This window comes from Ruditapes philippinarum, unplaced genomic scaffold (assembly GCF_026571515.1).
Source record: "Ruditapes philippinarum isolate M1 unplaced genomic scaffold, ASM2657151v2 ctg7866_1_1_1_1, whole genome shotgun sequence".
Classification (NCBI taxonomy): domain Eukaryota; kingdom Metazoa; phylum Mollusca; class Bivalvia; order Venerida; family Veneridae; genus Ruditapes; species Ruditapes philippinarum.
The window spans coordinates 26,357-42,127 of record NW_026860224.1 but is presented as its reverse complement, the minus strand read 5'-3'; the positions used below and the strand labels follow the sequence as shown (position 1 = coordinate 42,127).

The following is a 15,771-nucleotide window of genomic DNA, read 5'->3' as shown; positions in this document are numbered from 1 at the left end:
TTTACGAGTGTTTTTGCAGTATATATGAACTTTTTAAATGGAGAAGCATCTAAAAGAATCAGAAACTCTGAGCGGCTTTATGAAACAATTTTAAAGACGTTACTCGGGCTCTTTGCGAACTACTTTGCCGAAAAAGGCAACATAATCTTTGTTTTTGGACTTTGACTTATTTAATCATGCTTATCAAAATGTGTGTGGTCGGACTTCAGTAAAGCCATTTAGAATATCCCTACTTGATCACTGTGTAGACCCTTTTGATATAACGGCGGACTGTCAAAGTGGAGAAAAGTCGGTGTCAAACTTTTTCATCTATAACATTTTTTTCTTAAATATGTCTGGCCATAATATTTATGATAAGCATCTACATATTTACTTCAAGGCGACATCAGAAAAGACGACGTCCTTTAGCAAAATTATGCTAGACATCTACGATCACCAAAACAGGGCGACTACAAGTACTACGACTAATAGACTTCGGGTACAGTGACAACTATGATTTGTACGACTACGAATACATTGACAATATGACTACGTCGACGAATTCTTCGATAAATGATCGTGACTACGAGTTTGCAATTGGAAGTACGGTTACAATTATGACAACAACGATTACAGCTTCGACGATAATGACAACTACTATGACTGTTTCATCTACAAATACGAACACGACAATACCGACGGTTGCACCTATAATCACAGCTTCACAACTGTGCAATTACAACTACGACTAGGATTTCTACAAACACATTAGACAACATCTACTACTACAAATACTACGATCAATGGTTTGTAAAGGAGATACCTACTACGACGTCGGCTACGACTGTGGAGACTACGAATAACACCTCAACTACTACGACAAAAATAACAGCGATGACGACTCCGACTGACGATGACTAATACAACTACGACTATTACAACAACACCGGCATAACGACGACCAGAATTATTATAAGAGGTTTTTCTTAAATAAATTGACCTTTGACCTTCAGACATGTAAAACTTAATCTGTATACGTTCTCAAATTATGAGTACAACTCACTGTAATCTATATACGTCGTTTGTTGTATACGGTATCCTCTGGTATGTTTGATTCTTACTTAAATGTTAAGTGTAAAAAGACTTACTTTTTTTACTTTCTTCATATGTTGACTCTGTATCTGCTTTGTCATCTACATTAAGACATTAAAATACATTTAACTAATATTGTGCAAACTTGTATCGCAAATAAGTGTAAAAACAGTTTTACAAAATGTTGTCTGCATTTAATTAAAGGAACTCCACTGAGGTACAATAGCCGAAAATAATATATTTTGAAATTCTTTCTTTAATCAACTGATACATTTAAATTTGTAATCAATCAATAGATGATATATAGATATACACGCTATGAAATTGATAATCGATTTTTATGCGAATTTTGGTCGATATGAATGAAAATCGATTAAACGCTTTTCATTTATTGGGCCAATTTGTACAATGAAATTGATTATTTCTGGGAAAACAGAGTGAGCGAATAATCTGAACTTTTTCACGAGTTGTTGGTCTAGTATACAAAAATCTTGGAAGAATATTTTCTGTCCCTTCACGTCAAAAAACTCTCAGTGGAATCCCTTTAAATCCGATTTCGTCAGATTGAAATATAAAATGATAAATAAGGTGACATATTATATGAGAACTTAAAAGAAGTAAATACTGTTTTATTAAATTGATGATAAATATCATGAATGTAATAATCATTTGAAGTATTTGGTAGAAAGCTCCATAACTTTCCGATAGGCAATCATTGGTCTTATAAATATTTGAAAAAAAAATCTATTATTCATCGCTCTATTTTAAGATTTTCATGATATGTTTTTGTTCCGTTTTATAACGAACATACGAAATATCAAACATCTTGAAATAAACAGCAATTTGAGATTTACCTTTTCTAGTTTCTTCCTTTAGCTTCAATTCTTGTATTTGTTTAGCATGGTCATGTATTTGTTCATCATGTTCACACGTCTTCTTCTTTAATTCATCAATACTCTGTGCATGCTTTTTCGTGGTTTGATCTTGCACTTTTAGAGTACATTTTATCTTCTCGTCCTCCATTTTCAACAGTTTTAAATCAGCTTCTACCCCCTTTTCCAACGTTTGCCAACTGTCTATGGCCTTCTGAACCCTTATCTCCGCCTGTGGATCGAGTGGATTCACTTTAAAGTCATCAATCATCTTTTGTAGGTCTGGTATGGGTGACACCGCCGTGTTCAACCTCAAAAGAACCTGGAAAAAGACATGGTAAATGCCATCAAATTCATCCAATCAATTTCATGTAAAATCATATTCCAAAAAATAAACATAACGAGGGATGATCGAAATGTATTGCATATTTCTATCTGGAGACTTCAAATTTCAAGTTAGCTCAAAAGTGTTTATTTCATGCCCTCGAAGCACTCCCTGCGGCTAGAAATGCAATGATTCAGCCGATGTATGCACTTCTTGAAGGCGTCACGGTACGCTGATTTGGGCACAGTAATAAGGTACTGATGAATTGCAGATCCAAGTGCCTGTCGGGACTTGTATTTCCGCCCAGCAAGGAAGGATTTCAATTTCGGAAACAAAAAGAAATCACATGGGGCAAGGTCTGGAGAATATGTGGGGTGAGGCATAACAGTTTTTTTTTTCAAAAACGCCGAAACTATTGCGGAGGTATGAGCGGGGGCATTGTCATGTAGAAGACGGATATGATAAAACCAGTGACAGGGCGTCGTTTATTATAATATTTTTTTTCACTTTCCAAAGTACAATGTCTTTGTAGTACTTTTCAGTGATACTTTTGCCCCTTTTCACTGGCACTTTTATTGCGACTCCTTCACCAGAGAAGAAAATTGCATACAACACCTTCTTTGCACTCAAAGACCGTTTGGCAATTATTGGGCGTTTGTTGTGTTTAGTGGCCCAGATTTTGTTGCTTACTTTTCTGACGGGCTCAAAATAATGGACCCAAGTTCCATCACCTCTTACGACATTGGCACACTGTTTTTTGTCATATTTTGGAAACATTTGGCGCAGCTTTTTGGCCACCTTAACCCGTTGCCTCTTTTTCTCATTGGTAAACAGATGTGGCACCCATCTAGCAGAAATATTTCGGACTTTCAAATGCTTCTTCAAAATAAAGTGAACTGTTGATAGTGATATGCCTACCTTTCGTGCAATATCACGAACCATAAATCTGGCATATCCTTCAGTGATATCCTTTATTTTGGAAACAATTTCGTTACGAGATGCCTACCTGATTTTGGTGCATTTTTGATGCACTCTACACCAGACTTAAATTTCTTTTTCCATCGCCTAACTGTGTCTTAAGACACAAAGGAAGGCCCATAAGCAGTAGAGAGTTCAGTCATCAACTGCTTCGAAGAGAAACCCAGTTTTGAGCGAGCCTTGATGTAAGCCCGTATTTCATCTTTTTTGTCGACGCTTCTACCAACCATTTTTATTACTACAGTGGTCGATGACTGCGTGTATTTAAATACCAAATTGTATGTCTTACACTTAGTCTAACATGTACATTTATACACCGTTGTGTAGGTACTGCATTACCCTACACATGTATGTATTGGTTTTTATCCTGTCCAACGTGAATCACGAGATGGAGGACAATAAGCAATTCTTTTCGAACAGCCCTCGTATATATCGAAAATTAATAGCTAATGGACTTATGTACTTAAATCATTTTCACCTCTTTTAGTGCTTCAGATATAAAGTTAGAGAAGTTCAATATGAGGGAATATGTTGAATTCAGCTTAGATGGCAGGTGTCAAGCTGTTCCCAAAAAATGAGACACAATGGGGAAAATGGTTGATGCGCTGATAATGTAAATAAGCAGAGAATATGCATTACGTAACGCTCTGGATGAAATAGCAAGGTCTTCTTATCAGGGAGCGATAATTATTGGTTCCAACTCAATGATAAAGCTAATGTCACATAACCGCTCCGATGCTCCGACGATGGGGTACTGACCGGTTTTAATCTGAGATTCGGAGATTTATCTGGTGATCGGCGCATCGGCCTCTTAAATAGCGTTTTTTATCAGTGAGGTGCCGGCCACAATTCCTTGTCAACCTTGGTGACTTATCTTCGGCGTTCGCCCATCTACGACCGACATTGTATACATAACCAAAGATTGTGAGTTTTTCCGACTCTTTCTCCTCCGTCAATTTGTACATCTTTGGACGGGCCTTTTTTTGCCCAATGATCAAAGAAAACTAGAGCTACGCCTTTAGGTGACCGCTAGACACCCCCACACACAAACACGCACACCAATACACACACACAGACACACAAACACACACACACACACACACACGTTTTTAGTGGCTTTTTCCCAACGATGACCAAAACATTTGGGGGATCTCCCAGTTTAATGACTCTCCCTTAATGAATTTTCAGAGGAAACACTATGTTAAAATGCAATCGTTGTAAAAATGTAAAAATAATTCATCTTGGTTCCACGAATAAAGATTAATAAGATATTAGAAAATAAAACAAATATATATTTTATGCGTGAAGTGCTATAAACATGGTTTACATCCGTACATCCCTCATGTACAGACTCAATCAAACCGAGTCTGCAATATTCATGTAATTATGTTGTGATTAATGCCTACGAGGGATCACTTTATTTCCAGATTTTTACAGTAACTTATTTGTAATATATACGGTCAGTTTTACCTGCTCGATCTCGGTCCACTTTGTTGTGAAGACAATCAGCGTTATTCCACTTGTTGAAGATATGTGACTGAGCTAAAGAAGGAGCGAAAATATACATGTGCATTAATAACAAATTCATAGCTGTAACAAAATGAAATTAATATAGTAGGCTACTGCATCATACGATTATACATTATGTTGAAACCCATTCGTTGCAATATCAAAATAATATAACTCATACATATTTTTTGTTTAAGTTATAATCAATATAAGAATAAAATATAAATATAGTTTTCGTAATTTAGATTAATATCAATAATTCAAAAGCTAGCTCAACAAAACATTAAAATACCTAATATTTGTGTATCACAAGAACATTTACATTATAGAAAGAGCATTGAATATAATCTGATGTGTACTGGGGGTTGTAGATCCCGAGTTTTAATCAGATTGCCGAGTGTGGTGACGTTGTTTCGCTTTTGTATCATTGGCAAAAATAAAATAAAAAACTTTACCTCGTTCCTGTATATTTTCAGACGAGAAATATCAGCCTCAACTGAAGTATCACCTTGTGCAGGAATTGAGTTCCATTGGAACTTCTTGTTCAGCCCGAAATACTTGATGTTCCTAAGGAGACATATGATTAACGTGATGTCTAGGTCTGTTGTAGCTGGACCGCTGCCACCTGATGGAAACAGTAGATCATATTGCACCTGAGTAATTATTCCGCGTGATCTTAATTTGGTTATTGTTGACCTCTCTTGTTGCAAAAATGCGCTTAGAGAAACATTTTGAAGTTTCTTATCAAAAATGTTTCTTAGTATTTGTAGTCCGCCGTCAATAATCAGCATTTGCAGACGAAAAAGACGGCAACGATTCTGCTGCGCCTTTGCCGGCGAAGCTTGACCTGGACTGGCGGTCGCCATTTTCTCTGATATCAGATCATCAATAGTATCTGTAACAACATAAACATACTGATTTTAATATCAACAATTGATGTCAGGATAGCATTTATAATAACCACATACTAGTAATGCTTTGCAATTGTTAAAAACTTTATTGAGAAGAAGTACGAGTTAGAATATGAGGAAGAATCTTTTAGATAAGTAAGTTTAGGAAATGAATGAATTATCAGTAAAAGCATCAAATTTAGAAAATAAATGAAGAATCAGTAAAAATATTAAGTTGAAGAAATAAATGAAGAGTGAATGTGAGTATAAAATTAAGGAAATAAATAAAGAATCAGCGAGAATATTCAGTTTAGTTTAGGAAATGAATGAGAATAAGTGACGGTATCAAATTAACGAAATAAATGAAGAATAAGTGAGAGTATCAAGTTTGAGAAATGAATGAAGAATCAGTGAGAGCATCAAATTTCGCAAATGAATGAAGAAACAGTGAAAGCAGGGCTTCCATTAGTGGAAGTTTGGGAGTCATGGATTCCTTATTTTTGGTTTGTTTCTTCCAAAATGAAACGCTTTTCCTTTTTACCTATATAATGTGACTTCCCTTGTTAGGTTTTTTGCTTTCTCTGACTTCCTTATCTTGGATCCTAATGGGAGCCCTGTGAAAGTATTAGTTTAGGGAATGAAAGAAGAATCAATGAAAGATTCAAATTTAGGAAATAAATACAGGATCAGTGAAAGTATCAAAGACAAATGTGGATAATCGTATATTTCTTACACCATTACTAAATACATCAATTAAAATCAGGACGTTTGGTTAAATTATGTTGGATAAACTGTTATGTTTTATGGTGTGTTATGTGTTGTGTTCTATTGTGCCTCGCATTGTATTGTGTCTTGTGTTGCACTGTTGTCTATTATGATGTTTTATCTATTGTGCTGTGTGTTACATATTATGTTGCCTTGTATTATATGTTGTGAAGTGTGTTTATATATGTGTTGTATTTTGTGTTATGTTGTTCTTAAATTACATTGTGTTGCATGTTATGTTGTGTTGTATTTTATCGTAAGCTTGGTTTTGTGTATTGCATATTGTGTTGTGTTTTGTTGTGTGTTCTATTGTGTTGTATGTTGTGTTGTATATTATTGTAAGTTGTGTTATGTTTTTTGTTATGTTGAGTTGTATTGTTTGTTAAGTTGCACTGGTTTTTTTTGTATGTTCTAATGTGTTGCCTATATGGTGTTTGTGTGTCGAATGTTGTTTTGTGTTATGCTGCGTTGCGTTGACTTACGTAAGGTTTCGAAAACAGTATGTAACATTAAATTATGTTATGATATTTCTACGTATGTGTGGTGTGATTTAGTGTAGTAACTTCCGTTAATTCACAAGTTATTAAATATAGTAACAGATTATGACTTTGCAGTCCGTGGTCGAAAACACATTACCATAATCGGCTCGCTGAACACGAGAACGTGCAGAAACAATGACGCCATATTTTACGTCATCAAAACAAGGTTTGCCAGTACTATCAAATGTTGAGAATTGAGTACCGCTCAAGCCCGTGCTAGGGGGCGTGAGGGATGTTGCACTTATTCATTATCCCTCATGTACAAACTCAATCAAACCGAGTCTTCAATTTTCATGTAATGTTGTTTTGATAAATGCTCCCGAGTGATCACTTTGTTTCCAGGTTTTGTTTGGCTGTAACATCGATGAGCATGCTCAATCAAACCGAGCCTGCAACATTTGTTTTATTTTGACATGTTAACGTTTTTTTGGGGGGATTCTTATTTTTTTCTGTTTTATCGCCTCATCAGCGTTGTTTGTGTCGTGTTGAGGCTGTAAAAAGTCGCCCGTATATTGACTCAGAGATGTTTTATTTCAGATCCTGTTTCATTATTCTAGTTTGCTGGTCCCAATACTTGGATAATGTTGAACCATACTTAGGATGTGTTGCCTATTTTTGTTTACTTTTTTTGACGTATCGTCTGTGATATGCAGACTTCAAAACATTTGACCCCCTTTCAAAATTCCATTTTGTTTAGCTCCGCCAATTGTTTTCTATAAAACACAAGCCTTTTATGGCTTGGGAACAATGCGCCTCTTTTCAAGGAATGGCACTACTGTGTAATATTAAAGGTTCAGTGATAACCGCCGTATGAACACATCTGCGCGGATGCTCTTTAATTCATAATTTTACCATTTCATGTTTAAATGTTGAATTCTGCTTAAGCCGACGCTAGGGAGCGTGGACGAAAAATAGAGAAAATAAGAAGAAGTTTGCATTTGACAGTACCTTCAATGAATATGCTTAATCAAAGCGATCCTGCATTATTTTCAATTGTGACGTAATGGGCTTTCTCTTTGGATGCAAATTGTCTCTATTTTAAGCACGAATTATTTGATTTCAAGTGTAAAACACAGTTTTATTGAAATGACTCTTGTGACAATTATTTTGAGAAAATAAAAATAAAACTTGCTTGCATCTTGATACCAGTTTTCCCCGTATACACATATGAGAAGCAACTCTGAAGAAGTATTCTACAGTAGAAATCTACAGAGACAGGAATTTCAACGAAAGAATATAAAAGTGTTTTTTAATGCTACCTTTAGATGTATCAAGTGTATTAATGACATTTATACACGTCATAGACAGGCCAGAAAGGGATAATCGACTGAAGCTATCCTCAAGGCAGTTATTAATTTTGAGAACCGATTAATCTCTTAAATTATACTTTCGTATATAAATATAACGTTTATTCAAAACAACTTTAGATTACGTTGTGTTACGTTATTTGATATAAATATTCTGGGCTGATACCGAGATAGCAATGGGTATATTCTGCAAATGTGATGGAGACATTTCACATAGTGCGGAATATATTTTGAGACAGTGTAGGTTACATGTTGAGACAATATAGATTACATTTTGAGATAGTGTAGGTTACATTTGAGACAATGTAAGTTATATTTTAGAAGGTGTAGGTTACATTTCGAGATAATATAGGTTACATTTCGAGATAATGTTTATCGTTAGTAACATTTTGAGATAGTGTGTGTTACATTTTGAGATAGTATAGGTTACATCTTGAGACATAGTAACTTATATTTCGAGATAATAAAAGTTATAATTTCTAGATTATGTAGGATACATATTGACATAGTGTAGTTAACATTTTGATGTAATGTTAATCACATTTTGAGCTAGTGTAGGTTAAATAACGTGAAAGTGTCGATTACATTTTATCATAATGTAGGCTACTTTTCGGGACAGTGTAAGTAACATTTCGAGATAATGTCAGTTACATTTGGAGATAGTGTAGGTTACGTTTCGAGATAGTGTAGGTTACATTTTGAGATAGTGTAGGTTACATTTCGTGAAAGTGTCGATTACATTTTATCATAATGTAGCTTACTTTTCGAGACAGTGTAAGTAACATTTCGAGATTGTGTAGGTTAAATTTCGACCTAGTATAGGTTACATTTTGATATAATGTAGGTTATATTCTGAAATAGTGTAGGTTACATTTCGAAACTGTGTAGGTTACATTTTGAGATAGTGTAGGTAGCATTTCGAAGAGTGTAGATTACATTTCAAGATAGTGTAGTTCAAATTTCGAGACAGTGTAGATAACATTTCGAGTTAGTGTAGGTAACATTTCTAGATAATGTAGGTTACATTTCGAAATATTGTAGGCTATATTTTGAGATAATGTATGTTACGTTTCGAGATAATGTATATTACGTTTCGAGATAGTGTATGTTACATGTCGATATAATGTATGTTACATTTCGAGAAAGTGTAGGTTACATTTCGAAATAGTGTAGGTTACATTTTGAGATGATATATGTTCTATTTTGAAATAATGTAGAATACATTTCAGGATAGTGTAGATTGCATTTCAAGATAGTTTATGTTACATTTTGAGATAGTGTAAATTACTTTTCGATATGTCGGTTACATTTCGAGACACTGTCAATAACCTTTCGAGATAGTGTAGATTACATTTTGAGGGAGTTTAGATTATGTTTCGAGATAGTGAAGGGTAAATTTCGAGATAGGGTAGGTAACATTTCGAGTAAGTGAAGGTAACATTTCGAGATAATGTAGGTTACGTTTCGAGATTATGTAGGTTACGTCTCGAGATAATGTCTAGTACATTTCGAGATAGTGTAGGTTACATCTTGAGCTATTTAAGGTTACATTTCGTGAGAATATATGTTATTTTTTGAGAAAGAGTAATTTTTATTTCGAGATAAGGAAGGTTACATTTAGAGAAAGTGTAGGTTACATTTCGAGATTATGTATGTTACATTTTGAGAAAGTGTAGGTAACATTTTGATATAATGTATTTTACATTTCGAGCTAGTGAAGGTTACATTTTGAGATAGTGTAGGTTACATTTTGAGATAGTGAAAGTTTACATTGCATTGAACACTTCGTGTTCAGGTGAGCTGATAATAGCCCACGAGAAACTGTCTTGACTTGTTTATTGTTTTACGATCTACCCAAACTCCTGAGCCTATCCAGCTGAACCATTGCAGGGCCATAAAAATTATGTTGAAATGTTGGGAAGGTAAATTCCCTTCGCTGACACAGTACCAGTTTAGTAAATTATCAACGGGGACAAAATATAATGCTACAATGTAGTAGAGATCGAATATAAGATACGGGTGATTTATTAGCCCAACAAATTGTTCGCCAGTGTGTTATTATAAACGATAGTCCTCCATCGCACACAACCCACTTATGATTCAAAACTATTCGGACAACAGCTGGTTGAACTGGGCGATACTTCCAAATAGGTTTCGGACACAGAACATTATATCTCATTTAGTGTCAGAGTTATGTCCCGGACAAATTTCAAAGTGTAAAAAGAAATAAAGGGCAATAACCTCAATATAAGGCAAGGCAGACTCATGGTTTTTTGCAATGCTCTTCTATCCCATAGTATATATCTACCTACAAAGTTTAATGTTGAAAATTCTTATATTTTCAGGGTAATGTCCTGGACAAAGTTAAAAGTATGAAAAATAAACAAAGACAATAACATTAGGCAAGACAGAGTTATGTTTTTAGCACTGCACTTTTACACAATGAGATCTATCTACCTACAAAGTTTCATGTTGATTTATCTTGTAGTTTCAAATTCAATGTCCAGGATAAGAATAGCGGACAGACGGACGGACAATACGGCGCCTATATGCCCACCCTTCGGGAAGCATAAAAAAGTGTTTGTGCAACAGATCAGAACTTATCACAAACTTTGACTGCACCAAATATTTATTTTAAGTTAATATTTCATGAAAAATTTACATACCTAAAAAGTTTACACACAATCTTAATTAATGTCATTTCAAATTTGCAATTAATATGGTTATCTAGTAGCATAAAAGACAATGTATACATACATAAATAGTTAGAATATCTTACTCTACTCAACTCAAATAATGTATTTGTACATAAAGGCCTCCGGCAAAAAATACATATTAAGGTATAACATAATTATTATTAAAATGTCAAGTTAAATTTTGGTCAGTTCTTGCATGTTGTATTGTACACGCTCAGTGTTATCCTCACGCACTGAATACTGCGATTGCAAGTTTAGATTTTGACAAGCCGCCGTAGTACAGATTCTCGGTCCTTGTATTTGCTAAACTTCGCAATATTGGGGCAACTGTTCGATCGTAAACTGCCTGCTCAATCATAACATTTCCCAATTTAGTGTATTAGAAAAAAGTCTCTACCTTCTGAATCCGTTCACTTTCCTCTCAGCACTCAGGAAAAAATACGACCTTCAATTCCATGAAATCGTAAATTAATTCTATGTAAATGACCCTTGTTGATCATTTCTAACTTTACAGATAGATTAGAAAGTACCTGTTTCCTTGGCGTAATCTTTCACTTTTAAGAACGTTAACTGTTTTATTTTAATCGTCAATTTTACTGTTCATATTCGAAAAATCAGTCTTTATTTCAGTTTTTTTTCTCGTAAGAAAGCAATAACCTCAGAATCATTTGCCATCTTAGCATAGGCTCGTGTTGTTCTTTGGGACGGGGATGATGGTGGCGTTTCTGCAGCAGAGACATCGGCAAAAATAATGTTCTAGGTTTCTGTTGTTTGAGCTGCCCAGGGGTCATTTCAACATCCCCACCCAGTATGGTTAGCACGGAGAGAAAGATAGCAAGTCTCAAACACACACTAACACTTTGCCGACTCACAAGTTGAACACTTAAGTTTACATCTTTTCTGGATCGGCATCAGAACAAACCAATTCGAATGCGGTAAAATCAATCCCCCTTTTGCAAAACTATAAGAGCAGAACATTACACGTGCGCCATGTTTTAAGGGAGACAACTAGTAAGATAGTTCGTTATTCATTATTTATTTGTTTAATCTGCGTCAAACCATAAAACATGTATAACTAAGTGAATTTGGCTATTAAACAACCCTAAAATACAATAACCGTAAAATACACGTTTTCCTTTTTAAGATGTTAAATCCTTCCTTATCAAGGAATTTGCCTTTTATCTTCTAAATTACAGATTAATTTTTCTTTACTTTTCTTTTTTCTTGCACTACGTTATCTACAAATCAATTCAGGACACTTAAAATGAACATTACCATAAGCATGTCAAAACATGGTTTAACATTTTCAATTTTGCCGTGTTGGGCTTTCTTTAGGGATTCTGTATTTATCTATTTTATATTTATTTAGGATTCTTTTTCTTGAATTTATTATTTGTATGCATATTGAGATAATCAAATAAACTTGAAAAACTAGAAAATCACTTTTCAATATTCCATGAAAGCTCAGTTGTTGTTATTGTTGTTGTTGCTTTCTTCAGTATTCCGCAATTATTTCAGTTGATTAAGTGAGAATATCCTTATCAATCATAAACATCTCACCATTTCCCGAAAATAGATTATAACATCGAAGTATCAGTTATTTGTATAATTGAGATAAATGTTGTATATTATTATAAATGACAAGTCGACATATACATAAACGTTAAGGCTTTTATTTTATTTCGCAAATCATATATTTGAAAAGTGTACGAAGTTCATATGTCAGAATGATTGATGATATATTTGGGAGTACTATACGTATTTCGTAAGATTTTATGTGGCTAGCTGTCATGATATATAGTGGTCTAAAGCCCAGTAGAGTTAGTTGGAATTTCAAGAGTGGACGTTTGTACACTTGTAGTATTAAAATGTTACAGTTAAGTTTTGCGTTTCCTTCACTTCATTATACCACATTCTATGAATGGTGTTATAAGTACTGTGGATTTGTACACGAAGGTCATGTGAAGGAACTTTACGATTGGTACATTTAATGCAATTAAAGTAAAATAATAACAATATTTCTAAAATGCCGTCGCTTTTTTAGAACACAAATATATCAGGTTTTTTTTATTTCATTTATAAATGAATTTGACCGTACTTACGATGTTTTAAACATCAATCACTTATAGGCAAATACCTTTTTCAAATTTAAACTATTTTGGTAAAATATGTTGATAACTTAAAGCACGGTTTAAAAGCGGTAGATCTATTCATAGACATTTTTGATAGACAAATATGTATTGCATCGATTTTATGCAAACATTCGACGATACGTATTACCATCCGGTGATTTGTGGTGGTAGTTTTCACAACTGATCACGACAGTAAGCCACATAAACTTTAAAAGAGCACAATACAATCACAACAACGTTCATTGGCAGGCTGTCTAGCAGTTAACCAGTATGAGTTGCTTTCACTTTTGCAAGGAACTGATTTCTCGACTACATACAAGAGCAGAGATACAGTGCGAATGACTGTAGCTAGAGGACTTCATGATGATCAGTCACAACGAAAATGACCTGCGCCATCCGAGAATCGAACCTGGTAACAGACACTCAGTGGCTAGATCCTGGACGACTTGTAACTTAAGGTCTTTGTAAATCAATCAGTCTTGCAGTCGATATATTTAGGCTTAGTGATTTATCATCGCGAATGATCTAGAATATTGACCTCTCTTATCGGTAAAATTAGCCCGCCTACATAGCCATGTTGTTCCGTTTTACAGCTAAAGATTAACTTAAATTTACACTCATTGACAAATCTAAAACTTAAATGAATGTTATACGTCGTATTCTTTTTGTAAAACATATGTAAAAACTTACCTCTATGTCGAAAGTATGACGTGTATATCTAGGCTAAAACACCCCCTTCGTTTTAATCACATTTTATCACTATGACCTATAATTAAACTGTCGGAAATGTACTTTAATTTGTGTTACAGTCCATTTTCCTGAATACCAAACAGGATTAAAATCTAAGAAAAGTGCACATCACTAGCATAGTCTCAAAGAACTTATCGGTGTACATCTTGTCGTTGCTATGTGCAATATACCCGTTATGACGTAAACCCCGGCGCTCATAGGTTAACATGTCGCTTATCAATGATAAATGTACTACATACTAAATTTAGATTCAGTGAACGAAATGGGGATTTTTTAAGATATGGTTTGTAAAAAGTTGCCCCGTACTTCACTTCAGTGTTATTATATTTTTCTGGTCCTTGGGGATCATTGATGCCAGAACTATTAAGTGTTGAGAATCGAGTACCACTCCAGCCGGTGCTAGGGGCGTGAGGGATGTTTCAACTATTCATTATCCCTCATGTACAGACTCAATCAAACCGAGTCTGAAATTCACATGTAATTTTGTTGTGATTAATGCTTCCGAGGGATCACTTTATTTTCAGTTTTTTTTACTGCAGAATTAATAAGATTTAAAAAAGTAATGTATACAGTTGTGGAAAAGAATGTTTATATCATACCGTGCAATGGAAAAAGATGATAACAATATTAAAGCAGCATGCCTCCAGATTCGTGCTAATTTTCATGAAAATTTATATGGTTTAATGCAGATTTGATAAGATTTGAAACAGTAATGTATACAGTTGAGGCAAAGAATGTTTAAATAAAAGCGTACAATGGAAAAAGAAGATAAAACTATTAAAGCAGCATGCCTACAGATTCGTGATGCAAATTTATAAACTTAGAAAAGAACCTATATATTGTAATTTGCCAAATATGTTTAAATTTGAGAATCTTTTATCAACAACAACATCTAGATCAAAGAAGCCATTGTTAGCAATGTCAAAATATTTGTATTTTGCAAATCAGAAACGTATTTCTTGACAACACATGACAAAATAACAATATGGACGACACATAGAAACATATGTTGTATGAAAATCTAGAAGTGCGGTTCTCAAACAAGTAAACTAAATCTCCATGAAATCTCAAATTGTATTAAACTTAAAAGGACTCAAAAAACATTCCTTAATAGTGCTAAAAGACAATATATTCGTGAATTCAGTAATTGTCTGAAAGGATGTGACAGCGAGACGTTTTTAATAACTATTTTAAATCCCCGTGATTTGGATATTTATGACATAGATGAATTTCACCAAAATGACTTCATACAAAGTGCTTGTAAATTTATATACGATTGTTAAGTTTTTGATAACTGAGCGGTTTATCTAAATAAACACAAGTACTTGAAATGACAGAAAATATTTAAGCGGTATTGCCTTATTTACATAGCTTTTATTTCGTTTCGGTAAGATGTGTGATACTAGGTTGACTACTGAGGCATTTTAACCATATGTAATTACATTGCGTTATCAGTATGAATAATGCAATGCACTGTGCTAATGCTACAATCCGATCTTTCGTGTATTTCGCGATTTGTTATCCGACGATCATTGTCAAGCAGCTCCTTTATCACAGCGACGTTATTTGACGTTACGTTGGGACGTCCACTGCGTTTGTCGTCATGGATGCTTTGTTGGCCGCCTAGAAATCGGGCATACCACTTGTACATTGCTGTTTTCTTCATCGCCTGATCACCATATGCTCTTTGTAATCTTTCTTTCGAAAAAACCCGTTCAAACCACAAAATTTCATTGAAGATCGTTGTTCTGATGCAATTTTAACGCATACTCACTAAACAATATGGCCGCTAAATACCTAAATGACGTCACACACTAAGATGACGTCATGTGCGTAAGGCCAACATTTTGCGCGTAAATTATGCAAAGTCTGGTGAAAATCGCACGGTAAACGTTAAAATGCGACGTCATTATTAACCAGTGACTATTTGTAAAAAT

The 15,771-nt window shown here is 34.4% G+C and overlaps 1 protein-coding gene across 2 annotated transcripts in view; it reads right to left on the bottom strand.

The window, feature by feature from the left end:
* Positions 1 to 13,990, bottom strand: part of LOC132759279 (uncharacterized) — a 34,625-nt gene extending 20,635 nt beyond the window's left edge. The window contains exons 1-5 of one of the 2 annotated variants that reach the window (XM_060751022.1): positions 13,775 to 13,990; positions 5,211 to 5,650; positions 4,717 to 4,788; positions 1,926 to 2,265; positions 1,128 to 1,172 (exon numbers count right to left, since the gene is read on the bottom strand). In XM_060751022.1, the coding sequence (XP_060607005.1) occupies positions 1,128 to 1,172; positions 1,926 to 2,265; positions 4,717 to 4,788; positions 5,211 to 5,621 (868 nt within the window). In that variant the 5' untranslated portion in view covers positions 5,622 to 5,650; positions 13,775 to 13,990. Of the gene's footprint in view, positions 1 to 1,127; positions 1,173 to 1,925; positions 2,266 to 4,716; positions 4,789 to 5,210; positions 5,677 to 13,774 lie in introns of those variants that run through there. The other variant, XM_060751021.1, reaches the window with a different exon arrangement.
* Between the last annotated feature and the right edge of the window lie 1,781 nt (positions 13,991 to 15,771).